Source organism: Salvelinus namaycush, unplaced genomic scaffold (genome assembly GCF_016432855.1).
Source record: "Salvelinus namaycush isolate Seneca unplaced genomic scaffold, SaNama_1.0 Scaffold693, whole genome shotgun sequence".
NCBI classification, from domain to species: domain Eukaryota; kingdom Metazoa; phylum Chordata; class Actinopteri; order Salmoniformes; family Salmonidae; genus Salvelinus; species Salvelinus namaycush.
In genome coordinates, this window is record NW_024061412.1 from 1 (window position 1) to 27960 (window position 27960).

Here is a 27960-nt window from a genome sequence, read left to right on the forward strand (position 1 = left end):
AATGTCTATAGGGGGGGTGGCAGGGTAAATGTCTATAGGGGGGGTGGCAGGGTAAATGTCTATAGGGGGGGTGGCAGGGTAAATGTCTATAGGGGGGGTGGCAGGGTAAATGTCTATAGGGGGGGTGGCAGGGTAAATGTCTATAGGGGGGTGGCAGGGTAAATGTCTATAGGGGGGGTGGCAGGGTAAATGTCTATAGGGGGGGGGTGGCAGGGTAAATGTCTATAGGGGGGGGGTGGCAGGGTAAATGTCTATAGGGGGGGGGTGGCAGGGTAAATGTCTATGGGGGGGGGTGGCAGGGTAAATGTCTATAGGGGGGGGGTGGCAGGGTAAATGTCTATAGGGGGGGGGTGGCAGGGTAAATGTCTATAGGGGGGGTGGCAGGGTAAATGTCTATAGGGGGGGGGGGGGGCAGGTTAAATGTCTATAGGGGGGTGGCAGGGTAAATGTCCATTGGGGGGGTGGCAGGGTAAATGTCTATAGGGGGGGGTGGCAGGGTAAATGTCCATTGGGGGGGTGGCAGGGTAAATGTCCATTGGGGGGGTGGCAGGGTTAATGTCTATAGGGGGGGGGGGGGGGGGGGGGGGGCGGGGTAAATGTCTATAGGGGGGGGGGGGGGTGGCAGGGTAAATGTCAATAGGGGGGGTGGCAGGGTAAATGTCTATAGGGGGGGGGGGCAGGGTAAATGTCTATAGGGGGGTGGCAGGGTAAATGTCCATAGGGGGGGTGGCAGGGTAAATGTCTATAGGGGGGGTGGCAGGGTAAATGTCTATAGGGGGGGTGGCAGGGTAAATGTCTATAGGGGGGGTGGCAGGGTAAATGTCCATAGGGGGGGGGGGGGGCAGGGTAAATGTCTATAGGGGGGGTGGCAGGGTAAATGTCCATAGGGGGGGTGGCAGGGTAAATGTCTATAGGGGGGGTGGCAGGGTAAATGTCCATAGGGGGGTGGCAGGGTAAATGTCTATAGGGGGGGTGGCAGGGTAAATGTCTCTAGGGGGGTGGCAGGGTAAATGTCCATAGGGGGGGTGGCAGGGTAAATGTCTATAGGGGGGGTGGCAGGGTAAATGTCTATAGGGGGGGTGGCAGGGTAAATGTCTATAGGGGGGGGGGGGGCAGGGTAAATGTCTATAGGGGGGGTGGCGGGCAGGGTAAATGTCTATAGGGGGGGGGGGGGGGGGGGTGGCCAGGGTAAATGTCTATAGGGGGGGGGGCAGGGTAAATGTCTATAGGGGTGGTGGCAGGGTAAATGTCTATAGGGGGGGTGGCAGGGTAAATGTCTATAGGGGGGGTGGCAGGGTAAATGTCTATAGGGGGGGGGGCAGGGTAAATGTCTATAGGGGGGTGGCAGGGTAAATGTCTATAGGGGGGGTGGCAGGGTAAATGTCTATAGGGGGGGGGCAGGGTAAATGTCTATAGGGGGGGTGGCAGGGTAAATGTCTATAGGGGGGGTGGCAGGGTAAATGTCCATAGGGGGGGTGGCAGGGTAAATGTCTATAGGGGGGGTGGCAGGGTAAATGTCTATAGGGGGGGTGGCAGGGTAAATGTCTATGGGGGGGTGGCAGGGTAAATGTCTATAGGGGGGTGGCAGGGTAAATGTCTATAGGGGGGGTGGCAGGGTAAATGTCTATAGGGGGGGTGGCAGGGTAAATGTCTATAGGGGGGGTGGCGGGGTAAATGTCTATAGGGGGGGTGGCAGGGTAAATGTCTATAGGGGGGGTGGCAGGGTAAATGTCTATAGGGGGGGGGGGGGCAGGGTAAATGTCTATAGGGGGGGTGGCAGGGTAAATGTCTATAGGGGGGGTGGCAGGGTAAATGTCTATAGGGGGGTGGCAGGGTAAATGTCTATAGGGGGGGTGGCAGGGTAAATGTCCATAGGGGGGGGGGCAGGGTAAATGTCTATAGGGGGGTGGCAGGGTAAATGTCTATAGGGGGGGTGGCAGGGTAAATGTCCATAGGGGGGGGGGTGGCAGGGTAAATGTCTATAGGGGGGGGGGTGGCAGGGTAAATGTCTATAGGGGGGGGGGGGCAGGGTAAATGTCTATAGGGGGGGGAGGGGGTGGCAGGGTAAATGTCTATAGGGGGGGGGGTGGCAGGGTAAATGTCTATAGGGGGGGTGGCGGGCAGGGTAAATGTCTATGGGGGGGGGGGGGGGCAGGGTAAATGTCTATAGGGGGGGGTGGCAGGGTAAATGTCTATAGGGGGGGGGGTGGCAGGGTAAATGTCTATAGGGGGGGGAGGGTGGCAGGGTAAATGACTGGTGTGTGTGTTTGCAGTCGGTGGCGGTGGAGGGATATGAGACTGGTGAACAGGGTAAATGTCTATAGGGGGGGGGGGGTGGCAGGGTAAATGTCTATAGGGGGGGGGGGGTGGCAGGGTAAATGACTGGTGTGTGTGTTTGCAGTCGGTGGCGGTGGAGGGATATGAGACTGGTGAACACGCTCCTGGACTGAAGCTGAGAGGAACAGGGGCCTACCGGGCCGCGCATCACATGATCAAGGTGAGAGGTCACTGTTTTATCTGGTCCCAGATCTGTTTGTGCTACAGTGGCCATAGAAGCTGACTATACAGCACCTACATTTACATTTACATTTAAGTCATTTAGCAGACGCTCTTATCCAGAGCGACTTAGAAATTACCTGGGACCAGTCTATAGTGGCTATAGAAGCTGACTATACAGCACCTACAGACCTGGGACCAGCCTACAGTGGCTATAGAAGCTGACTATACAGCACCTACAGATCTGGGACCAGCCTACAGTGGCTATAGAAGCTGACTATACAGCACCTACAGACCTGGGACCAGTCTATAGTGGCTATAGAAGCTGACTATACAGCACCTACAGACCTGGGACCAGCCTACAGTGGCTATAGAAGCTGACTATACAGCACCTACAGATCTGGGACCAGCCTACAGTGGCTATAGAAGCTGACTATACAGCACCTACAGACCTGGGACCAGTCTATAGTGGCTATAGAAGCTGACTATACAGCACCTACAGACCTGGGACCAGCCTATAGTGGCTATAGAAGCTGACTATACAGCACCTACAGATCTGGGACCAGCCTACAGTGGCTATAGAAGCTGACTATACAGCACCTACAGATCTGGGACCAGTCTACAGTGGCTATAGAAGCTGACTATACAGCACCTACAGATCTGGGACCAGTCTACAGTGGCTATAGAAGCTGACTATACAGCACCTACAGACCTGGGACCAGCCTATAGTGGCTATAGAAGCTGACTATACAGCACCTACAGATCTGGGACCAGTCTACAGTGGCTATAGAAGCTGACTATACAGCACCTACAGACCTGGGACCAGTCTACAGTGGCTATAGAAGCTGACTATACAGCACCTACAGACCTGGGACCAGTCTACAGTGGCTATAGAAGCTGACTATACAGCACCTACAGACCTGGGACCAGTCTACAGTGGCTATAGAAGCTGACTATACAGCACCTACAGACCTGGGACCAGTCTACAGTGGCTATAGAAGCTGACTATACAGCACCTACAGATCTGGGACCAGGCTACAGTGGCTATAGAAGCTGACTATACAGCACCTACAGACCTGGGACCAGTCTACAGTGGCTATAGAAGCTGACTATACAGCACCTACAGATCTGGGACCAGTCTACAGTGGCTATAGAAGCTAACTATACAGCACCTACAGACCTGGGACCAGTCTATAGTGGCCATAGCAGCTGACTATACAGCACCTACAGACCTGGGACCAGTCTACAGTGGCTATAGAAGCTGACTATACAGCACCTACAGACCTGGGACCAGTCTACAGTGGCTATAGAAGCTGACTATACAGCACCTACAGATCTGGGACCAGTCTACAGTGGCTATAGAAGCTGACTATACAGCACCTACAGACCTGGGACCAGTCTACAGTGGCTATAGAAGCTGACTATACAGCACCTACAGACCTGGGACCAGGCTATAGTGGCTATAGAAGCTGACTATACAGCACCTACAGATCTGGGACCAGCCTACAGTGGCTATAGAAGCTGACTATACAGCACCTACAGATCTGGGACCAGGCTACAGTGGCTATAGAAGCTGACTATACAGCACCTACAGACCTGGGACCAGCCTACAGTGGCTATAGAAGCTGACTATACAGCACCTACAGATCTGGGACCAGTCTACAGTGGCTATAGAAGCTGACTATACAGCACCTACAGATCTGGGACCAGTCTACAGTGGCTATAGAAGCTGACTATACAGCACCTACAGATCTGGGACCAGTCTATAGTGGCTATAGAAGCTGACTATACAGCACCTACAGATCTGGGACCAGTCTATAGTGGCTATAGAAGCTGACTATACAGCACCTACAGACCTGGGACCAGCCTACAGTGGCTATAGAAGCTGACTATACAGCACCTACAGACCTGGGACCAGCCTACAGTGGCTATAGAAGCTGACTATACAGCACCTACAGACCTGGGACCAGCCTATAGTGGCTATAGAAGCTGACTATACAGCACCTACAGATCTGGGACCAGTCTACAGTGGCTATAGAAGCTGACTATACAGCACCTACAGATCTGGGACCAGTCTATAGTGGCTATAGAAGCTGACTATACAGCACCTACAGATCTGGGACCAGTCTACAGTGGCTATAGAAGCTGACTATACAGCACCTACAGACCTGGGACCAGCCTACAGTGGCTATAGAAGCTGACTATACAGCACCTACAGACCTGGGACCAGCCTACAGTGGCTATAGAAGCTGACTATACAGCACCTACAGACCTGGGACCAGCCTATAGTGGCTATAGAAGCTGACTATACAGCACCTACAGATCTGGGACCAGTCTACAGTGGCTATAGAAGCTGACTATACAGCACCTACAGATCTGGGACCAGTCTACAGTGGCTATAGAAGCTGACTATACAGAACCTACAGATCTGGGACCAGCCTACAATATAAACAATCATTGAGCAGTGAGCACACGCAGAGCAACATAGGACAAGCAAGACGTAGCATACAGACAGAGCAACATAGAACAAGACGTAGCATACAGACAGAGCAACATAGGACAAGCAAGACGTAGCATACAGACAGAGCAACATAGAACAAGACGTAGCATACAGACAGAGCAACATAGAACAAGCAAGACGTAGCATACAGACAGAGCAACATAGGACAAGCAAGACGTAGCATACAGACAGAGCAACATAGAACAAGCAAGACGTAGCATACAGACAGAGCAACATAGAACAAGCAAGACGTAGCATACAGACAGAGCAACATAGGACAAGCAAGACGTAGCATACAGACAGAGCAACATAGAACAAGCAAGACGTAGCATACAGACAGAGCAACATAGGACAAGCAAGACGTAGCATACAGACAGAGCAACATAGGACAAGACGTAGCATACAGACAGAGCAACATAGGACAAGACGTAGCATACAGACAGAGCAACATAGGACAAGACGTAGCATACAGACAGAGCAACATAGGACAAGACGTAGCATACAGACAGAGCAACATAGAACAAGCAAGACGTAGCATACAGACAGAGCAACATAGGACAAGCAAGACATAGCATACAGACAGAGCAACATAGGACAAGCAAGACGTAGCATACAGACAGAGCAACATAGGACGAGCAAGACGTAGCATACAGACAGAGCAACATAGGACAAGCAAGACGTAGCATACAGACAGAGCAACATAGGACAAGACGTAGCATACAGACAGAGCAACATAGAACAAGACGTAGCATACAGACAGAGCAACATAGAACAAGACGTAGCATACAGACAGAGCAACATAGAACAAGCAAGACGTAGCATACAGACAGAGCAACATAGAACAAGCAAGACGTAGCATACAGACAGAGCAACATAGAACAAGCAAGACGTAGCATACAGACAGAGCAACAGTCTATAGTGGCTATAGAAGCTGACTATACAGCACCTACAGATCTGGGACCAGCCTACAATATAAACAATCATTGAGCAGTGAGCACACGCAGAGCAACATAGGACAAGCAAGACATAGCATACAGACAGAGCAACATAGAACAAGACGTAGCATACAGACAGAGCAACATAGAACAAGACGTAGCATACAGACAGAGCAACATAGGACAAGCAAGACGTAGCATACAGACAGAGCAACATAGGACAAGACGTAGCATACAGACAGAGCAACATAGGACAAGCAAGACGTAGCATACAGACAGAGCAACATAGAACAAGACGTAGCATACAGACAGAGCAACATAGGACAAGCAAGACGTAGCATACAGACAGAGCAACATAGAACAAGCAAGACGTAGCATACAGACAGAGCAACATAGGACAAGACGTAGCATACAGACAGAGCAACATAGGACAAGCAAGACGTAGCATACAGACAGAGCAACATAGGACAAGCAAGACGTAGCATACAGACAGAGCAACATAGAACAAGACGTAGCATACAGACAGAGCAACATAGGACAAGCAAGACGTAGCATACAGACAGAGCAACATAGAACAAGCAAGACGTAGCATACAGACAGAGCAACATAGAACAAGCAAGACATAGCATAAAGACAGAGCAACATAGGACAAGCAAGACGTAGCATACAGACAGAGCAACATAGGACAAGACGTAGCATACAGACAGAGCAACATAGGACAAGACGTAGCATACAGACAGAGCAACATAGGACAAGCAAGACGTAGCATACAGACAGAGCAACATAGGACAAGCAAGACGTAGCATACAGACAGAGCAACATAGAACAAGCAAGACGTAGCATACAGACAGAGCAACATAGGACAAGACGTAGCATACAGACAGAGCAACATAGGACAAGCAAGACGTAGCATACAGACAGAGCAACATAGAACAAGCAAGACGTAGCATACAGACAGAGCAACATAGGACAAGCAAGACATAGCATACAGACAGAGCAACATAGGACAAGACGTAGCATACAGACAGAGCAACATAGGACAAGCAAGACGTAGCATACAGACAGAGCAACATAGGACAAAAAGCAGCAAGACAAAATTCATAAAAGCAAACAAAGTGTTTCCACATCTCACAAGCTACAGACAACTACACACCTGATTCCACTAATCAAAAGGTTTGATGATCAATTGAAATGTTATCAGTGATACCAGTCGCCTCTCTCCTTGTCTTGTCAGGCCCATGCTAAAGTCTGGCACACCTATGACACGAAGTGGAGAGGAAAACAGAAAGGTAAATCAACGTCACAGCCTTCCTTTTTTTTTTTTACCCACATTTCCCAAATTGGGCCAATAAAAGACGTTGATTGGTTGATTGATCCCATCTCCTGTAGGGCTGGTGGGCATCTCTCTGTCTGGAGATTGGGGTGAACCCGTGGACATTAGTAACCAGAAGGACATCGAGGCAGCAGAGAGATACGTCCAATTCTACATGGGCTGGTTCGCCACTCCCATCTTCCACGGGGACTACCCACAAGTCATGAAGGACTTTATTGGTGAGTTACATCAGATACATGACCTGAGAAATTAACTATTTCCATGGCTGATGTTCACAGACAGAATCATTGCAAGACAATAAACAAAAACAAAAAAAATGCTGTGTGAATAAAATATTACTTTAAGGGAAATGTTGATTTGCAAACCAGTCTAGACTTGTTAAGAATGTAATGTAACTCCCATTACATTCGGTGGAAGTGGTGGGATCCAGGCCTGAGTTAGACCCTAGAGTGTAGAGGTACTGAGTTAGACCCTGGGTCTCCCTCTCTGTCCAGCAGGGCCTGGGTACATCCCACCTCACCAACCCAGGGTTAGGACTAAGGTCTAACAGTGACCAGTAGTCTAACTGTGTGACTTGCCTTGTTAAATAAAAAATGTACAAAATAAAACTGGTCTCTCTCTGTCTCTCTCCAGGTCGTAAGAGTGCCCAGCAGGGTCTGGGTACGTCCCGCCTCCCCACCTTCTCTTCTCAGGAGAAAAGCTACGTTAAGGGTACCTGTGACTTCCTGGGTATCGGTCACTTCACCACGCGTTACATTACCCAGAAGAACTACCAGTCGGGACGCGGCAGCAGCAGCTACTTCACTGACAGGTAGCCTACTAGCAATTTAAGATACTGGATATTGACAGAAATGAGGAAAAGTACTGTATTGTCATACTTGAGTAAAAGTAAAAGTATAAATGGAAAATGACTCAAGTGAAAGACAAAGTCTACTTGAGTATAAAACCAAAAATATCTGGTTTTAATCGTAGGCTACTTCAGTAGAGAGTGAGTGACATCAGCTACACTAAAAGGTAGCCTACATTTGAACATTTTGGTCGGTTAGCAGAGAGTCTAATACAGAGCGGTCGGTTAGCAGAGAGTCTAATACAGAGCGGTCGGTTAGCAGAGAGTCTAATACAGAGCGGTCGGTTAGCAGAGAGTCTAATACAGAGCGGTCGGTTAGCAGAGAGTCTAATACAGAGCGGTCGGTTAGCAGAGAGTCTAATACAGAGCGGTCGGTCACATCCGGTCTGCATCACATCCGGCTGTGATTGGGAGTCCCATAGGGCAGCGCACAATTGGCCCAGCGTCGTCCGGATTTTGCCGGGGTAGGCAAAATTTGTTCTTAACTGACTTGCCTAGTTTAATAAAGGCTGAAAAAAAAATACGAGCTGTTGTCGAAGACAAATTCCAATGTATGGACTTGTACCTATGACTTGTACTTAGAAATTAGCAGGAGTGGCATGAAGGCACAAACAGACTTGTGCTCAGGCTACTTACAAATGGCAACTTAATTAATGTTGAACATAAATTATAATTGAAAAGTTAAAAGGCGCAATTGCTCGCTCACAATTAAAAATGCATTGTTTTATTTAAGCAAGGTTAAACTAATTGAAATGACAGTAAATTTAAACCTGATGGCACATATTATCTTCAACTTGAACTACCGTGTTTACACTGCATCCGGGAAGTGTTCTGATCCCTCACCCGTCTACACACAATACCCCATTATGACATCACAATACCCCATTATGACATCACAATACCCAATAATGACAAAGTGAAAACATGTTTTTAGACACTTTTTTCATATGTATGGAAAATGTAATACAGAAATATATAGTTTACATAAAGTATTCCCACCCATGAGTCAATACTTTGTAGAATCACCTTTGGCAGTGATTACAGCTGTGAGTCTTTCTGAAGTCTCTAAGAGTTTTGTACACCTGGAATGTGCAGGATATGCCCATTATTCTTTTCCAAATTCTTCAAGCTCTGACAAATTGGTTGTTGATCATTGATAGACAACCATTTTCAAGTCTTACCATAGATTTCCTATCCGATTTAAGTTAAAACTGTAACTCGCCCAATATAAATCTACCAATAGGTGCACTTTTTTTGTGAGGCATTGGAAAACCTTCCTGGTCTTTGTGGTTGAATCTGTTTGAAATTCACTGGTCGACTGAGGAACCTGACAGATAATTGTGTGTGTGGGGTACAGAGATGAGGTAGTCATAAAAAAATCATGTTAAACACTATTATTACATACAGAGTGAGTCCCTGCAACTTTTTATGTGACTTGATAAGCAAATGTTTACTCCTGAACTTATTTAGGCTTGATATAACAAAGGGGTTGAGTGAGGTAAGGTGGAGGTAAGTTGACTGAGAAAACATTCTCATTTACAGCAATGGCCTGGGGAATAGTTACAGGGGAGAGGAGGGAGGAGGAATGAGACAATTTTAACTGTACTTGACAGCATATATTATTATTATTATTCATATTATTATCATTATTATCAATATTATTATTACATCATTATTAATATTGTTATCATTAATATCATTATTATTATTATCATCATTATTATGAATATTATTATTATTATTAATATAATTATTAGTATCATTAATATTATTATCGTTATTGTTAATACTATCATTACTTTTATTACTATTATGAATATTATTATTATTATTATCATCATTATTAATATAATTATTAGTATAATTAAGATTATTATCATTATTATTATTAATACTATCATTACTTGTATTACTATCATTACTTATTACTATTATTATCATTCATATTATTACTATTATTAATATTATCATTAGTTATTAGTATCATTATTATCACCATTATTATTATCAGCATTATTATTATTACAATTATTAATATTATTATCATTGTTATTCTTACTGTCTTGAACAGAGACCTGGCTGAACTGGTGGATCCCCGCTGGCCTGATCCTGGATCAGAGTGGCTCTACGCTGTCCCCTGGGGGTTCAGACGCCTGCTCAACTTCGTCAAGGTAAAGAACTGGCGTGTTAGCCATCGTTAAAGTGTATTGGCCTGATCCTGGATCAGAGTGGCTCTACGCTGTCCCCTGGGGGTTCAGACGCCTGCTGAACTTCGTCAAGGTAAAGAACTGGCGTGTTAGCCATCGTTAAAGTGTATTGGCCTGATCCTGGATCAGAGTGGCTCTACGCTGTCCCCTGTGTTAGCCATCGTTAAAGTGTATTGTTTTACGCTTCAAAACTAGGGGGTTTTGATACTGTAGCAAAAAGGGTCTCTCTTAGCAACAGGCCTTCAAATCCCCTAGCCTCACCACCACATCATCAGTACAACAACTGATTCTGCAGTAAAACAACTGATTCTGCAGTAAAACAACTGATTCTGCAGTAAAACAACTGATTCTGCAGTAAAACAACTGATTCTGCAGTAAAACAACTGATTCTGCAGTAAAACAACTGATTCTGCAGTAAAACAACTGATTCTGCAGTAAAACAACTGATCCTGCAGTAAAACAACTGATTCTGCAGTAAAACAACTGATTCTGCAGTAAAACAACTGATTCTGCAGTAAAACAACTGATCCTGCAGTAAAACAACTGATTCTGCAGTAAAACAACTGATTCTGCAGTAAAACAACTGATCCTGCAGTAAAACAACTGATTCTGCAGTAAAACAACTGATTCTGCAGTAAAACACAAATAACAAATACTACTCAATTTACTTGTTGTAATATAAGTAATAATTGTAGTACAGTAGTAGTACTTATTTTAGTAGCAGTAGTATAGTAATGTACTGGGCAGTAATATTTGACATGTGTATATATACAGTGTATTTGATATTATACACTGAACAAAAATATAAACGTAAAGTGTGGGTCCCATGTTTCGTGAACGGAAATAAAATATTGCAGAAATGTTTCATACGTACAAAACCAGTGAGACCAGTGTAAATAAGACACAGTTTCTGAGAGAAACAGAAAATGTTTTTACATATAGTAATTCAGAGTTCACCCTGTACAGATACAAGTTACCACAGATATCATACATCCATACAGACAGCATCAGAGTTATCCTCAGTGACCAAGTCTCAGATAATACTATAGTATCCATGTACGTATCACATTAAATAGTCAGTCCTCTAGATACTGTCACAGAGATACATTTAGACCCCTCAGAGGGGGGGAGGGCTGACTGGTCCTTGGGCATTGTCCCTCTCAGAGGGGGGGAGGGCTGACTGGTCCTTGGGCATTGTCCCTCTCAGAGGGGGGAAGGGCTGACTGGTCCTTGTCTCCCTCAGAGGGGGAAGGGCTGACTAGTACTTGGGCAATTAGTCTAATTAACCCATCTCCATCTGGCTTTTGGGAAATCACCTTTCCCCCCCCCATTTTGAGAGCACCTGCAGCTTTTTAAAACAGCTCGAATAGAGTTGCTTTAAATCAGAGCACACGCGAGCAGGTCTTCCTCTGTCCATCAGCGCCATTCAAACTGCATCCAAAACAGATAGTCCTGACACACGCGAGCGGTCTTCCTCTGTCCATCAGCGCCATTCAAACTGCATCCAAAATAGATAGTCCTGTCACAGGCGAGCGGTCTTCCTCTGTCCATCAGCGCCATTCAAACTGCATCCAAAACAGATAGTCCTGTCACACGCGAGCGGTCTTCCTCTGTCCATCAGCGCCATTCAAACTGCATCCAAAATAGATAGTCCTGTCACAGGCGAGCAGGTCTTCCTCTGTCCATCAGCGCCATTCAAACTGCATCCAAAATAGATAGTCCTGACACACGCGAGCGGTCTTCCTCTGTCCATCAGCGCCATTCAAACTGCATCCAAAATAGATAGTCCTGTCACAGGCGAGCGGTCTTCCTCTGTCCATCAGCGCCATTCAAACTGCATCCAAAATAGATAGTCCTGTCACAGGCGAGCGGTCTTCCTCTGTCCATCAGCGCCATTCAAACTGCATCCAAAATAGATAGTCCTGTCACAGGCGAGCGGTCTTCCTCTGTCCATCAGCGCCATTCAAACTGTACATATACACAGGTGGGGAGAACAAGTATTTGATACACTGCCGATTTTGCAGGTTTTCCTACTTACAAAACATGTAGAGGTCTGTAATTTTTATCATAGGTACACTTCAACTGTGAGAGACGGAATCTAAAACAAAAATCCAGAAAATCACATTGTATGATTTTTAAGTAATTAATTTGCATTTTATTGCATTTTGATGCACCAGAATCACATGTTCCCTTTTGCTTTATCATCGTTTGAACGCTGTAAATCCAGACCATAAAATACAGTACAATACAATATAGTACAGTAACACAATTCACACTCAAAAAGATTAGCCTACTGGAGCTGGTTTCATTTATTTACCCAAGAGAGCATATATCTAGCTACATCTATGGGCTTTTCTGTTTTTTTCTGTCGTGCATTAATGTGCAGTAGACTATATCATGATCGCACAATCATTTCAGCTTTTTTTGGTCTTGGGCTCATTAAATATCTTTCATGTACGTCTCATCGGGCTCAGGTATCATGAGGCTGAATTTTCAACCAAAGCTCTAATCAAATCAAGATATAGGCCTATTTATATGCTTTATAATGCTTTTCAATGACACTTCTGTTTTTTTTGTCGGGAAACACCGGGTTACCCAGGGAGAAAATTGATTTATTCTCGGGATGGAACATTTGTAAAATATTCAACCCTAGTTCAGACTGAGGATGACAGGAATCTAACTGTGACCCTCATGCTGACGTCTGTCTCTGTGTAGGCCCAGTACAAAAACCCGATGATCTACGTGACAGAGAACGGGGTGTCGGAGAAGATCATGTGCACTGAGCTCTGTGATGACTGGAGAATACAGTACTACAAGGACTATACCAACGAGATGCTGAAAGGTATCACTATTATACTGTAATATAACATATATATTTGGGACTAGGCTAGCCTGAAACCATTCCACACTGAACAAAAATAAACATAACATATACACAAAAAGCTTATATATATATTTTTTTTTTTTTAAAATGTTGACCACAAATTTGTTTACATCTGTTAGTGAGCATTTCTCCTTTGCCAAGATAATCCAACCACCTGATAGGTGTGGCATATCAAGAAGCTGATTAAACAGCATGGTGATTACACAGGTGCACCTTGTGCTGGGGACAATAAAAGGCCACTCTAAAATGTGCAGTTTTGTCACACAACACAATTCCACAGATGTTTCAAGTTTTCAAATAGTGTGCATTTGGCATATTTACTGCAGGAATGTCCACCAGAGTTGTTGCCTGATAATTTAATGTTAATTTCTCTACCATAAAACCGCCTCCAACGTCGTTTTAGATAATTTGGCAGTATACGTCCAACCGGCCACACAACTGCAGACCACGTGTAACCACGCCAGCCCAGGACCTCCACATCAGGCTTCTTCACCTGCGTGATCGTCTGAGACCAGCCCCCCGGACAGCTGATGAAACTGGGGGGTTTGTACAACTGAAGAATTTCTGCACAAACTCTCAGAAACTGTCTCAGGGAAGCTCATCTGCATGCTCGTTGTCCTCACCAGGGTCTTGACCTGACTCCAGTTTGGCGTTGTAACCGACTTCAAGTGGGCAAATACTCACATTCGATGGCCAAAAGTGTGCTCTTCACGGATGAATCCCGGTTTCAACTGTACCGGGCAGATGGCAGTTTATGGTGTTGTGTGGGTGAGCGGTTTGCTGATGTCAACATTTTGACCAGAGTTCCCCATGGTGACGGTGGTGTTATGGTATGGACAGGCATAAGCTATGGACAACGAACACAATTGTATTTTATCGATGGCCGTGACGAGATCCTGAGGCCCATTGTCGTGCCATTTATCTGCCGCCATCACCTCATGTTTCAGCATGATAATGCACAGCCCCATGTCGCAAGGATCTGTACACAATTCCTTCAAACTGAAAGTCTCAGTTCTTCCATGGCCTGCATACTCACCAGACATGTCACCCATTGAGCATGTTTGGGATGCTCTGGATCGACATGTACGACAGCGTGTTCCAGTTCCCGCCAATATCCAGAAACTTTGATTGAAGATAACATTCCTCAGGCCACAATCAACAGTCTGATCAACTCTATGTGAAGGAGATGTGTTGCGCTGCGTGAGGCAAATGGTGGTCACACCAGATACTGACTGGTTTTCTGATCCACACCCCTACTTTATAAAAAACGTTACCTGTGACCAACAGATGCATATCTGTATTCCCAGTAATGTGGAATCCATTGATTCGGGCCTTTAAAATTGTTGCATTTATATTTTTGTTTAGTGATGTGATGTTTTGTGTGTGTGGGAGAATATATACAGTTGAAGTCAGAAGTTTACATACACCTTAGCCAAATACATTTCAACTCAGTTTTTCACAATTTAATCCTAATAAAAATTCCCTGTCTTAGGTCAGTTAGGATCACCACTTTATTTTAAGAATGTGAAATGTCAGAATAATAGTAGAGAGAATGATTTATTTCAGCTTTTATTTCTTTCATCACATTCCCAGTGGGTCAGAAGTTTACATACACTCAATTAGTATTTGGTAGCATTGCCTTTAAATTGTTTAACTTGGGTCAAACGTTTCAGGTAGCCTTCCACAAGCATCCCACAATAAATCGGGTGAATTTTGGCCCATTCCTCCTGACAGAGCTGGTGTAATTGAGTCAGGTTTGTAGGCCTCCTTGCTCACACACGCTTTTTCAGTTCTGCCCACAAATTTTCTATGGGATTGAGGTCAGGGCTTTGTGACGGCCACTCCAATACCTTGACTTTGTTGTCCTTAAGCCATTTTGCCACAACTTTGGAAGTATGCTTGGGGTCATTGTCCATTTGGAAGACCCATTTGCGACCAAGCTTTAACTTCCTGACTGATGTCTTGAGATGTTGCTTCAATAAATCCACATAATTTTCCTACCTCATGATGCCATCTATTTTGCGAGGTGCACCAGTCCCTCCAGCAGCAAAGCACCCCCACAACATGATGCTGCCACCCCCGTGCTTCACGATTGGGATGGTGTTCTTCGGCTTGAAAGCCTCCCCCTTTTTCCTCCAAACATAATGATGGTAATTATGGCCAAACAGTTCTATTGTTCATTTTTTATTATAAGTTCTCATTTACAACTGTGACCTGGCCAAGATAAAGCAAAGCAGTGCAACACAAACAACAACACAGAGTTACACATTAACAAGCGTACAGTCAATAACACAATAGAAAAAAAGAAAGTCTATATACAGTGTGTGCAAATGGCATGAGGAGGTAAGGCAATAAATAGGTCATAGTAGCAAAGTAATTACAATTTAGCAGATTAACACTGGAGTGATAGATGAGCAGATGAAGGTGTGTAAGTAGGGATACTGGGGTGCAAAGGAGCAGAAAAGTAAATAAAACAATATGGGGATGAGGTAGGTAGATTGGGTGGGTTATATACAGATGGACTATGTACAGCTGCAGCGATCGGTTAGCTGCTCAGATAGCTGATGTTTAAAGTTAGTGAGGGAAATAAAAGTCTCCAACTTCAGTGATTTTTGTAGTTCATTCCAGTCACTAGCAGCAGAGAACTGGAAGGAAAGGTGGCCAAAGCGGGTGCTGGCTTTGGGGGTGACCAGTGAGATATACCTGCTGGAGCGCGTGCTACGGGTGGGTTTGCTATCGTGACCAGTGAGCTGAGATAAGGCGGAGCTTTACCTAGCATAGACTTATAGATGACCTGGAGCCAGTGGGTCTGGCGACGAATATGTAGCGAGGGCCAGCTGATTAGAGCATACAGGTCGCAGTGGTGGGTGGTATAAGGTGATTTGGTAACAAAACGGATGGCACTGTGATAGACTGCATCCAGTTTGCTTAGTAGAGTGTTGGAAGCTATTTTGTAGATGACATCGCCGAAGTCGAGGATCGGTAGGATAGTCAGTTTTACAAGGGTAAGTTTGGCGGCGTGAGTGAAGGATGCTTTGTTGCGAAATAGAAACCCGATTCTAGATTTGATTTAGGATTGGAGATGTTTGATATGAGTCTGGAAGGAGAGTTTACAGTCTAGCCAGACACCTAGTTATTTGTAGTTGTCCACATATTCTAGGTCAGAACCGTCCAGAGTAGTGATGCTGGACGGGCGGGCAGGTGCGGGCAGCGATCGGTTGAAGAGCATGCATTTAGTTTTACTTGCATTTAAGAGCAGTTGGAGGCCACAGAAGGAGAGTTGTGTGGCATTGAAGCTCGTTTGGAGGTTTGTTAACACAGTGTCCAAAGAAGGGCCAGATGTATACAGAATGGTGTCGTCTGCGTAGAGGTGGATCAGAGAATCACCAGCAGCAAGAGCGACATCATTGATATATACAGAGAAAAGAGTTGGCCCTGTGGCACCCCCATATAGGCTGCAAGAGGCCCAGACAACAGGTCCTCCGATGTTTCATCACACCAGAGGACATTTCTCCAAAAAGTATATTTGTCCCCATGTGAAGTTGCAAACCGTAGTCTTGCATTTTTATGGCGGTTTTGGAGCAGTGGCGTCTTCCTTGCTGAGCGGCCTTTCAGGTTATGTCGATATAAGACTCCTTTTACTGTGGATATAGATACTTTTGTACCCGTTTCCTCCAGCATCTTCACAAGGTCCTTTGCTGTTGTTCTGGGATTGATTTGCAAAGTACGTTCATCTCTAGAAGACAGAATGCGTCTCATTCCTGAGCGGTATCACGGCTGTGTGGTCCCATGGTGTTTATACTTGCGTACTATTGTTTGTACAGATGAATGTGGTCCCTTCAGGCATTTGGAAATTGCTCTCAAGGATGAACCAGACTTGTGGAGGTCTACAATTTTTTTTCTGAGTTCTTGGCTGATTTCTTTTGATTTTCCCATGATGTCAAGCAAAGAGGCACTGAGTTTGAAGGTAGACCTTGAAATACATCCACAGGTACACCCTCCAATTGACTCAAATTATGTCAATTAGCCTATCAGAAGCTTCTAAAGCCATGACATAATTTTCTGGAATTTTCCAAGCTGTTTAAAGGTACAGTCAACTTAGTGTATGTAAACTTCTGACCCACTGGAATTGTGATACAGTGAAATAATCTGTCTGTAAACAATTGTTGGAAAAATGACTTGTGTCATGCACAAAGTAGATGTCCTAACCGACTTGCCAAAACTATAGTTTGTTAACAAGAAATTTGTGTAGTGGTTGAAAAACAAGTTTTAATGACTCCAACCTAAGTGTATGTAAACTTCCGACTTTAACTGTATATATTTACAGTGCATTCGGAAAGAATTCAGACATTTACTTTTTCCACATTTTGTTACGTTACAGCCTTATTCTAAAATGGATTCAATAAAAAGCAGCATCATGCCATGGGGATGTTTTTGAGCGGCAGGGGCCGAGAGACTAGTCAGGACCTCAGACTGGGGCGAAGGTTCACCTTCCAACAGGACAACGACCCTAAACACACAGCCAAGACAACGCAGGAGTGGCTTCCGGGACAAGTCTCTGAATGTCCTTGAGTGGCACAGCCAGAGCCCGGACTTCAACTAAATCGAACATCTCTGGAGAGTCCTGAAAATATCTGTGCTGAACGCTCCCCATCCAACCTGACAGATCTTGAGAGGATCTGCAGAGAAATGGGAGAAACTCCCCAAATACAGGTGTGCCAAGCTTGTAGCGTCATACCCAAGAAGACGCGAGGCTGGTAGTCACTGCCAAAGGTGCTTCAAAGTACTGAGTAAAGGGTCTGAATACTTATGTAAATTGGATTTTTCAGTTTTTAACAAATGTGCAACAATTTCTGAAAACCTGTTTTTGCTTTGTCAATATTGGGTATAGTGATGTCATTACGGGGTATTGTGATGTCATTACGGGGTATAGTGATGTCATTATGGGGTATTGTGATGTCATTACGGGGTATAGTGATGTCATTATGGGGTATTGTGATGTCATTACGGGGTATAGTGATGTCATTATGGGGTATTGTGTGTAGATTGAAGGGGGGGGGGGGGGAACTATTTAATCCATTTCAGAATAAGGCTGTAACGTAACACAATGTGGAAAAAGTCAAGGGGTCTGAATACTTTCCGAATGCACTGTATCTGGTGTCTAATGTACATTTTATATTGTATTATATCTCGGGCTCAATACGTCTTCCCTTTCAAAAAAAATAAATAAAATACTGGAACCTATACTGTAATACCCACTAAATGTCTACGCCTCTGTTTTGGATTGTAATCTGATGGGACTATTATTATTCCCCGTGTTTAACCAAGACCCTTCAACAATCCCATATGATACATTCAGTATTATTCCGTAACTAAGAACAGGGTCTATTCAAGTAAAATCCAGAGTACCTTTTGAATTGAATACGGTATTAAACGGTGTGACGTACTTCCACTTTTTTGCTACGACAGTGACGCGATCGCCCGGTTTTGTCTTTCGAAACTTTAAAAACAGACGTGATCTTGTTCTCTGCTCTGCCCCCCCCCCCCCCCCTTTTTTTTTTAGCCATCAAAGACGGAGTGAACGTGCGCGGCTACACGGCCTGGTCTCTGCTGGACAAGTTTGAGTGGGACGAGGGCTACTCCGAGAGGTTTGGCCTGTACTACGTAGACTTCAGGAACAAGAATAAACCGCGTTACCCGAAAGCCTCGGTTCAGTACTACAAACGCATCATCGGCTCCAACGGATTCCCCAACCAGAGAGAGGTGAGAGCACGGATCATTACCACCCAGTGTCTATATACTAGCTCCTCATTTCAGTTAGATCTTTAATACAATCGTATAATACACACGTTACAACAGGTTGATATTAAATATAAAAACATGGAAATGTACATAGTTCTCCTGGTAGAAATGGATATACGTGGGAAATAGAGCATTCCATATTCAGGTGAGGACGTCATCCTGTAAAATATTGAGAAAGAGGGAGGGGGGAAGAGACAGAGAGGGTAGGGGGGAAGAGAGAGAGAGAGACAGAGAGAGATAATACATCATTAGAATATGATAAGTGTATCCTATATTAACCCTAAACCCTCCCAGTGTGTATCCTATATTAACCCTCCCAGTGTGTATCCTATATTAACCCTCCCAGTGTGTATCCTATATTAACCCTCCCAGTGTGTATCCTGTATTAACCCTCCCAGTGTGTATCCTGTATTAACCCTCCCAGTGTGTATCCTGTATTAACCCTCCCAGTGTGTATCCTGTATTAACCCTCCCAGTGTGTATCCTATATTAACCCTCCCAGTGTGTATCCTATATTAACCCTCCCAGTGTGTATCCTATATTAACCCTCCCAGTGTGTATCCTATATTAACCCTCCCAGTGTATATCCTATATTAACCCTCCCAGTGTGTATCCTATATTAACCCTCCCAGTGTGTATCCTATATTAACCCTCCCAGTGTGTATCCTATATTAACCCTCCCAGTGTGTATCCTATATTAACCCTCCCAGTGTGTATCCTGTATTAACCCTCCCAGTGTGTATCCTGTATTAACCCTCCCAGTGTGTATCCTGTATTAACCCTCCCAGTGTGTATCCTATATTAACCCTCCCAGTGTGTATCCTATATTAACCCTCCCAGTGTGTATCCTATATTAACCCTCCCAGTGTGTATCCTATATTAACCCTCCCAGTGTGTATCCTATATTAACCCTCCCAGTGTATATCCTATATTAACCCTCCCAGTGTATATCCTATATTAACCCTCCCAGTGTGTATCCTATATTAACCCTCCCAGTGTGTATCCTATATTAACCCTCCCAGTGTGTATCCTATATTAACCCTCCCAGTGTGTATCCTATATTAACCCTCCCAGTGTGTATCCTATATTAACCCTCCCAGTGTGTATCCTATATTAACCCTCCCAGTGTGTATCCTATATTAACCCTCCCAGTGTGTATCCTATATTAACCCTCCCAGTGTGTATCCTGTATTAACCCTCCCAGTGTGTATCCTGTATTAACCCTCCCAGTGTGTATCCTGTATTAACCCTCCCAGTGTGTATCCTGTATTAACCCTCCCAGTGTGTATCCTATATTAACCCTCCCAGTGTGTATCCTATATTAACCCTCCCAGTGTGTATCCTATATTAACCCTCCCAGTGTGTATCCTATATTAACCCTCCCAGTGTGTATCCTATATTAACCCTCCCAGTGTGTATCCTATATTAACCCTCCCAGTGTGTATCCTATATTAACCCTCCCAGTGTGTATCCTATATTAACCCTCCCAGTGTATATCCTATATTAACCCTCCCAGTGTGTATCCTATATTAACCCTCCCAGTGTGTATCCTATATTAACCCTCCCAGTGTGTATCCTATATTAACCCTCCCAGTGTGTATCCTATATTAACCCTCCCAGTGTGTATCCTATATTAACCCTCCCAGTGTGTATCCTATATTAACCCTCCCAGTGTGTATCCTATATTAACCCTCCCAGTGTGTATCCTATATTAACCCTCCCAGTGTGTATCCTATATTAACCCTCCCAGTGTGTATCCTATATTAACCCTCCCAGTGTGTATCCTATATTAACCCTCCCAGTGTGTATCCTATATTAACCCTCCCAGTGTGTATCCTATATTAACCCTCCCAGTGTGTATCCTATATTAACCCTCCCAGTGTGTATCCTATATTAACCCTCCCAGTGTGTATCCTATATTAACCCTCCCAGTGTGTATCCTATATTAACCCTCCCAGTGTGTATCCTATATTAACCCTCCCAGTGTGTATCCTATATTAACCCTCCCAGTGTGTATCCTATATTAACCCTCCCAGTGTGTATCCTATATTAACCCTCCCAGTGTGTATCCTATATTAACCCTCCCAGTGTGTATCCTATATTAACCCTCCCAGTGTGTATCCTATATTAACCCTCCCAGTGTGTATCCTATATTAACCCTCCCAGTGTGTATCCTATATTAACCCTCCCAGTGTGTATCCTATATTAACCCTCCCAGTGTGTATCCTATATTAACCCTCCCAGTGTGTATCCTATATTAACCCTCCCAGTGTGTATCCTATATTAACCCTCCCAGTGTGTATCCTATATTAACCCTCCCAGTGTGTATCCTATATTAACCCTCCCAGTGTGTATCCTATATTAACCCTCCCAGTGTGTATCCTATATTAACCCTCCCAGTGTGTATCCTATATTAACCCTCCCAGTGTGTATCCTATATTAACCCTCCCAGTGTGTATCCTATATTAACCCTCCCAGTGTGTATCCTGTATTAACCCTCCCAGTGTGTATCCTGTATTAACCCTCCCAGTGTGTATCCTGTATTAACCCTCCCAGTGTGTATCCTGTATTAACCCTCCCAGTGTGTATCCTGTATTAACCCTCCCAGTGTGTATCCTGTATTAACCCTCCCAGTGTGTATCCTATATTAACCCTCCCAGTGTGTATCCTATATTAACCCTCCCAGTGTGTATCCTATATTAACCCTCCCAGTGTATATCCTATATTAAACCCTGAACCCTCGTACAGGTAGAGAATTGGAAGAGGAAGGCCACAGAGACCTGCTCTTCCAGTAACCAGCTCCTGGCTGCAGGTCAGTTCACATTAAAACATCCCTTTAAAACTGGTGTTCAATAAGAAGGGGACTAGGCGGGGCAAATAAATAAAGATTCTGCCTCATATAACTTATACCTAGATTGAGTGATAAACAAATAAATATGAATATATAAATATATAAAATCACTTGTCAGTTCTTATCCTATTACAATTAAATTACATTTAAATGATGATTATCAATATACAGTGGGGAGAACAAATATTTGATAACCTGCAAAATCGGCAGGTTTTCCTACTTCCAAAGCATGTAGAGGTCTGTAATTTTTATCATAGGTACACTTCAACTGTGAGAGACGGAATCTAAAATATATATTATATGTATATTGTACCAGAAAATCACATTGTATGATTTTTAAGTAATTAATTTGCATTTTATTGCATGACATAAGTATTTGATCACCTACCAACCAGTAAGAATTCCGGCTCTCACAGACATGTTAGTTTTTCTTTAAGAAGCCCTCCTGTTCTCCACTCATTACCTGTATTAACTGCACCTGTTTGAACTCGTTACCTGTATAAAAGACACCTGTCCACACACTCAATCAAACAGACTCCAACCTCTCCACAATGGCCAAGACCAGAGAGCTGTGTAAGGACATCAGGGATAAAATTGTAGACCTGCACAAGGCTGGGATGGACTACAGGACAATAGGCAAGCAGCTTGGTGAGAAGGTAACAACTGTTGGCGCAATTATTAGAAAATGGAAGAAGTTCAAGATGACGGTCAATCACCCTCGGTCTGGGGCTCCATGCAAGATCTCACCTCGTGGGGCATCAATGATCATGAGGAAGGTGAGGGATCAGCCCAGAACTACACGGCAGGACCTGGTCAATGACCTGAAGAGAGCTGGGACCACAGTCTCAAAGAAAACCATTAGTAACACACTATGCCGTCATGGATTCAAATCCTGCAGCGCACGCAAGGTCCCCCTGCTCAAGCCAGCGCATGTCCAGGCCCGTCTGAAGTTTGCCAATGACCATCTGGATGATCCAGAGGAGGAATGGGAGAAGGTCATGTGGTCTGATGAGACAAAAATAGAGCTTTTTGGTCTAAACTCCACTCGCCGTGTTTGGAGGAAGAAGAAGGATGAGTACAACCCCAAGAACACCATCCCAACCGTGAAGCATGGAGGTGGAAACATCATTCTTTGGGGATGCTTTTCTGCAAAGGGGACAGGACGACTGCACCGTATTGAGGGGAGGATGGATGGGGCCATGTATCGCGAGATCTTGGCCAACAACCTCCTTCCCTCAGTAAGAGCATTGAAGATGGGTCGTGGCTGGGTCTTCCAGCATGACAACGACCCGAAACACACAGCCAGCGCAACTAAGGAGTGGCTCCGTAAGAAGCATCTCAAGGTCCTGGAGTGGCCTAGCCAGTCTCCAGACTTGAACCCAATAGAAGATCTTTGGAGGGAGCTGAAGTCCGTATTGCCCAGCGACGGGCAATGAAGGTCTGCATGGAGGAGTGGGCCAAAATCCCTGCTGCAGTGTGTGCAAACCTGGTCAAGAACTACAGGAAACGTATGATCTCTGTAATTGCAAACAAAGGTTTCTGTACCAAATATTAAGTTCTGCTTTTCTGATGTATCAAATACTTATGTCATGCAATAAAATGCAAATTAATTACTTAAAAATCATACAATGTTGATTTTCTGGATTTTTGTTTTAGATTCCGTCTCTCACAGTTGAAGTGTACCTATGATAAAAAATTACAGACCTCTACATGCTTTGTAAGTAGGAAAACCTGCAAAATCGGCAGAGTATCATATACTTGTTCTCCCCACTGTATAGTAGCCTAAGTATAGGGAGGTTTGAAGTAGAGCAGTGCACTCCGACCCTGTTCCTAGAGATACCCTCCTGGATGTTTTAACTCCAACCCTGTTCCTGGAGAGATACCCTCCTGGAGGTTTTAACTCCAACCCTGTTCCTGGAGAGAGACCCTCCTGTAGGTTTTAACTCCAACCCTGTTCCTGGAGAGATACCCTCCTGGAGGTTTTAACTCCAACCCTGTTCCTGGAGAGCTACCCTCCTGTAGGTTTTAACTCCAACCCTGTTCCTGGAGAGAGACCCTCCTGGAGGTTTACACTCCAACCCTGTTCCTGGAGAGATACCCTCCTGGAGGTTTTAACTCCAACCCTGTTCCTGGAGAGATACCCTCCTATTGGTTTTAACTCCAACCCTGTTCCTGGAGAGATACCCTCCTGTAGGTTTTAACTCCAACCCTGTTCCTGGAGAGAGACCCTCCTGGAGGTTTTAACTCCAACCCTGTTCCTGGAGAGAGACCCTCCTGGAGGTTTTAACTCCAACCCTGTTCCTGGAGAGAGACCCTCCTGTAGGTTTTAACTCCAACCCTGTTCCTGGAGAGATACCCTCCTGGAGGTTTTAACTCCAACCCTGTTCCTGGAGAGATACCCTCCTGGAGGTTTTAACTCCAACCCTGTTCCTGGAGAGATACCCTCCTGTAGGTTTTAACTCCAACCCTGTTCCTGGAGAGATACCCTCCTGGAGGTTTTAACTCCGACCCTGTTCCTGGAGAGAGACCCTCCTGGAGGTTTTAACTCCGACCCTGTTCCTGGAGAGATACCCTCCTGGAGGTTTTAACTCCAACCCTGTTCCTGGAGAGATACCCTCCTGTAGGTTTTAACTCCAACCCTGTTCCTGGAGAGAGACCCTCCTGTAGGTTTTAACTCCAACCCTGTTCCTGGAGAGAGACCCTCCTGTAGGTTTTAACTCCAACCCTGTTCCTGGAGAGATACCCTCCTGTAGGTTTTAACTCCAACCCTGTTCCTGGAGAGAGACCCTCCTGTAGGTTTTAACTCTAACCCTGTTCCTGGAGAGATACCCTCCTGGAGGTTTTAACTCCAACCCTGTTCCTGGAGAGATACCCTCCTGTAGGTTTTAACTCCGACCCTGTTCCTGGAGAGAGACCCTCCTGTAGGTTTACACTCCAACCCTGTTCCTGGAGAGATACCCTCCTGTAGGTTTTAACTCCAACCCTGTTCCTGGAGAGAGACCCTCCTGTAGGTTTTAACTCCAACCCTGTTCCTAGAGAGAGACCCTCCTGTAGGTTTTAACTCCAACCCTGTTCCTGGAGAGAGACCCTCCTGTAGGTTTTAACTCCAACCCTGTTCCTGGAGAGAGACCCTCCTGGAGGTTTTAACTCCAACCCTGTTCCTGGAGAGAGACCCTCCTGGAGGTTTTAACTCCAACCCTGTTCCTGGAGAGAGACCCTCCTGGAGGTTTTAACTCCAACCCTGTTCCTGGAGAGATACCCTCCTGTAGGTTTTAACTCCAACCCTGTTCCTGGAGAGATACCCTCCTGTAGGTTTTAACTCCAACCCTGTTCCTGGAGAGAGACCCTCCTGTAGGTTTTAACTCCAACCCTGTTCCTAGAGAGAGACCCTCCTGTAGGTTTTAACTCCAACCCTGTTCCTGGAGAGAGACCCTCCTGTAGGTTTTAACTCCAACCCTGTTCCTGGAGAGAGACCCTCCTGGAGGTTTTAACTCCAACCCTGTTCCTGGAGAGAGACCCTCCTGGAGGTTTTAACTCCAACCCTGTTCCTGGAGAGATACCCTCCTGGAGGTTTTAACTCCAACCCTGTTCCTGGAGAGATACCCTCCTGTAGGTTTTAACTCCAACCCTGTTCCTGGAGAGACCCTCCTGTAGGTTTTAACTCCAACCCTGTTCCTGGAGAGAGACCCTCCTGGAGGTTTTAACTCCAACCCTGTTCCTGGAGAGATACCCTCCTGGAGGTTTTAACTCCAACCCTGTTCCTGAAGAGCCACCCTCCTGTAGGTTTTAACTCCAACCCTCCTGTAGGTTTACACTCCAACCCTGTTCCTAGAGAGATACCCTCCTGTAGGTTTTAACTCCAACCCTGTTCCTGGAGAGATACCCTCCTGTAGGTTTACACTCCAACCCTGTTCCTGGAGAGATACCCTCCTGGAGGTTTACACTCCAACCCTGTTCCTGGAGAGAAACCCTCCTGTAGGTTTACACTCCAACCCTGTTCCTAGAGAGATACCCTCCTGTAGGTTTTAACTCCAACCCTGTTCCTGGAGAGATACCCTCCTGTAGGTTTTAACTCCAACCCTGTTCCTGGAGAGAAACCCTCCTGTAGGTTTACACTCCAACCCTGTTCCTGGAGAGATACCCTCCTGTAGGTTTTAACTCCAACCCTGTTCCTGGAGAGAAACCCTCCTGTAGGTTTTAACTCCAACCCTGTTCCTGGAGAGATACCCTCCTGTAGGTTTTAACTCCAACCCTGTTCCTGGAGAGAGAAACACTCCTGTAGGTTTTAACTCCAACCCTGTTCCTGGAGAGATACCCTCCTGTAGGTTTTAACTCCAACCCTGTTCCTGGAGAGATACCCTCCTGTAGGTTTACACTCCAACCCTGTTCCTGGAGAGATACCCTCCTGTAGGTTTTAACCCAACCCTGTTCCTGGAGAGACCCTCCTGTAGGTTTTAACACAGCATTACGGTTCTCAAAGGGTTAACGTGCATTTTTCTGGGTTCAACGCTCCATAATGTTTCTGTCTCTTCATTAGAGGAACAGCGGAGTACTGCTGCCAATATACTAAGACTTATACACGGTAAGAAAATTCATAATATATTAAAAGACTTGATACACGATTAGAAAAAAAACCATTAATATATCAGATTATACTTTGGGGGGAAATGATTAACCCTTTGAGTGCTGTGCTCGCTTGAGCATTTATAAAGACTGCTTAAATGTGAAAGTAATCTGTGTAAAATGGCTGCTGTGTGTTGCAGACCCCCTGACCAGCCATATGGAGATGGTAACCGAGGTCGTGGTCCCCACTGTGTGCACCCTGTGTATCCTCCTCTCGGCTGTCTTCCTCATGTTCCTGCTACGGAGACACAACTAGATATACTACTACTACTACACAACTAGATATACTACACACAACTAGATATACTACTACACAACTAGATATACTACTACTACACACTAGTACTACACACAACTAGATATACTACACACAACTAGATATACTACTACTACACACACAACTAGTACTACTACACAACTAGATACACACAACTAGCTATACTACTACTACACACAGCTACTACACACCTAGATATACTACTACTACAACACACCTAGATATACTACTACTACAACACACCTAGATATACTACTACTACAACACACCTAGATATACTACTACTACAACACACCTAGATATACTACTACTACAACACACCTAGATATACTACTACTACAACACACCTAGATATACTACTACTACACACCTAGATATACTACTACTACACACCTAGATATACTACTACTACACACCTAGATATACTACTACTACTACTACACACCTAGATATACTACTACTACTACTACACACCTAGATATACTACTACTACTACTACACACCTAGATATACTACTACTACACACCTAGATATACTACTATTACTACTACTACTACTACACACCTAGATATACTACTACACACACACACACTAGTACTACTACTACTACACACACACACACACAACTAGTACTACTACACAACTAGATACACACAACTAGCTATACTACTACTACACACAGCTACTACACACCTAGATATACTACTACTACACACCACTAGATATACTACACACCTAGATATACTACTACTACTACTACACACCTAGATATACTACTACTACACACCTAGATATACTACTACTACTACTACACACCTAGATATACTACTACTACACACCTAGATATACTACTACTACACACCTAGATATACTACTACTACACACCTAGATATACTACTACTACACACCTAGATATACTACTACTACTACACACCTAGATATACTACTACTACTACACACCTAGATATACTACTACACACCTAGATATACTACTACTACTACACACCTAGATATACTACTACTACTACTACACACCTAGATATACTACTACTACACACCTAGATATACTACTACTACACACCTAGATATACTACTATTACTACTACACACCTAGATATACTACTACACACCTAGATATACTACTACACACCTAGATATACTACTACTACTACACACCTAGATATACTACTACTACTACACACCTA

The 27960-nt window shown here is 44.7% G+C and overlaps 2 protein-coding genes across 2 annotated transcripts in view; one reads left to right on the forward strand and one right to left on the reverse strand.

The window, feature by feature from the left end:
* Nucleotides 1-2401: 2401 nt before the first annotated feature.
* LOC120042461 (lactase-like protein) lies at nt 2402-26734 on the forward strand (the record flags this gene model as incomplete). The annotated part of the gene is made up of 9 exons (XM_038987300.1): nt 2402-2497; nt 7166-7220; nt 7321-7482; nt 7898-8075; nt 10183-10282; nt 13034-13160; nt 18766-18965; nt 21753-21816; nt 26619-26734. Coding segments are annotated over 9 exons (1098 nt in total), but the record flags the coding sequence as incomplete, so codon positions are not given.
* The window catches only part of zwilch (zwilch kinetochore protein), a 55042-nt gene continuing 46089 nt past the window's right edge, over nt 19008-27960 (reverse strand). The window contains exon 18 of the mRNA XM_038987298.1: nt 19008-19163. The gene's annotated coding sequence lies outside the window, so the exon portion shown is untranslated. The remainder of the gene's footprint in view (nt 19164-27960) is intronic.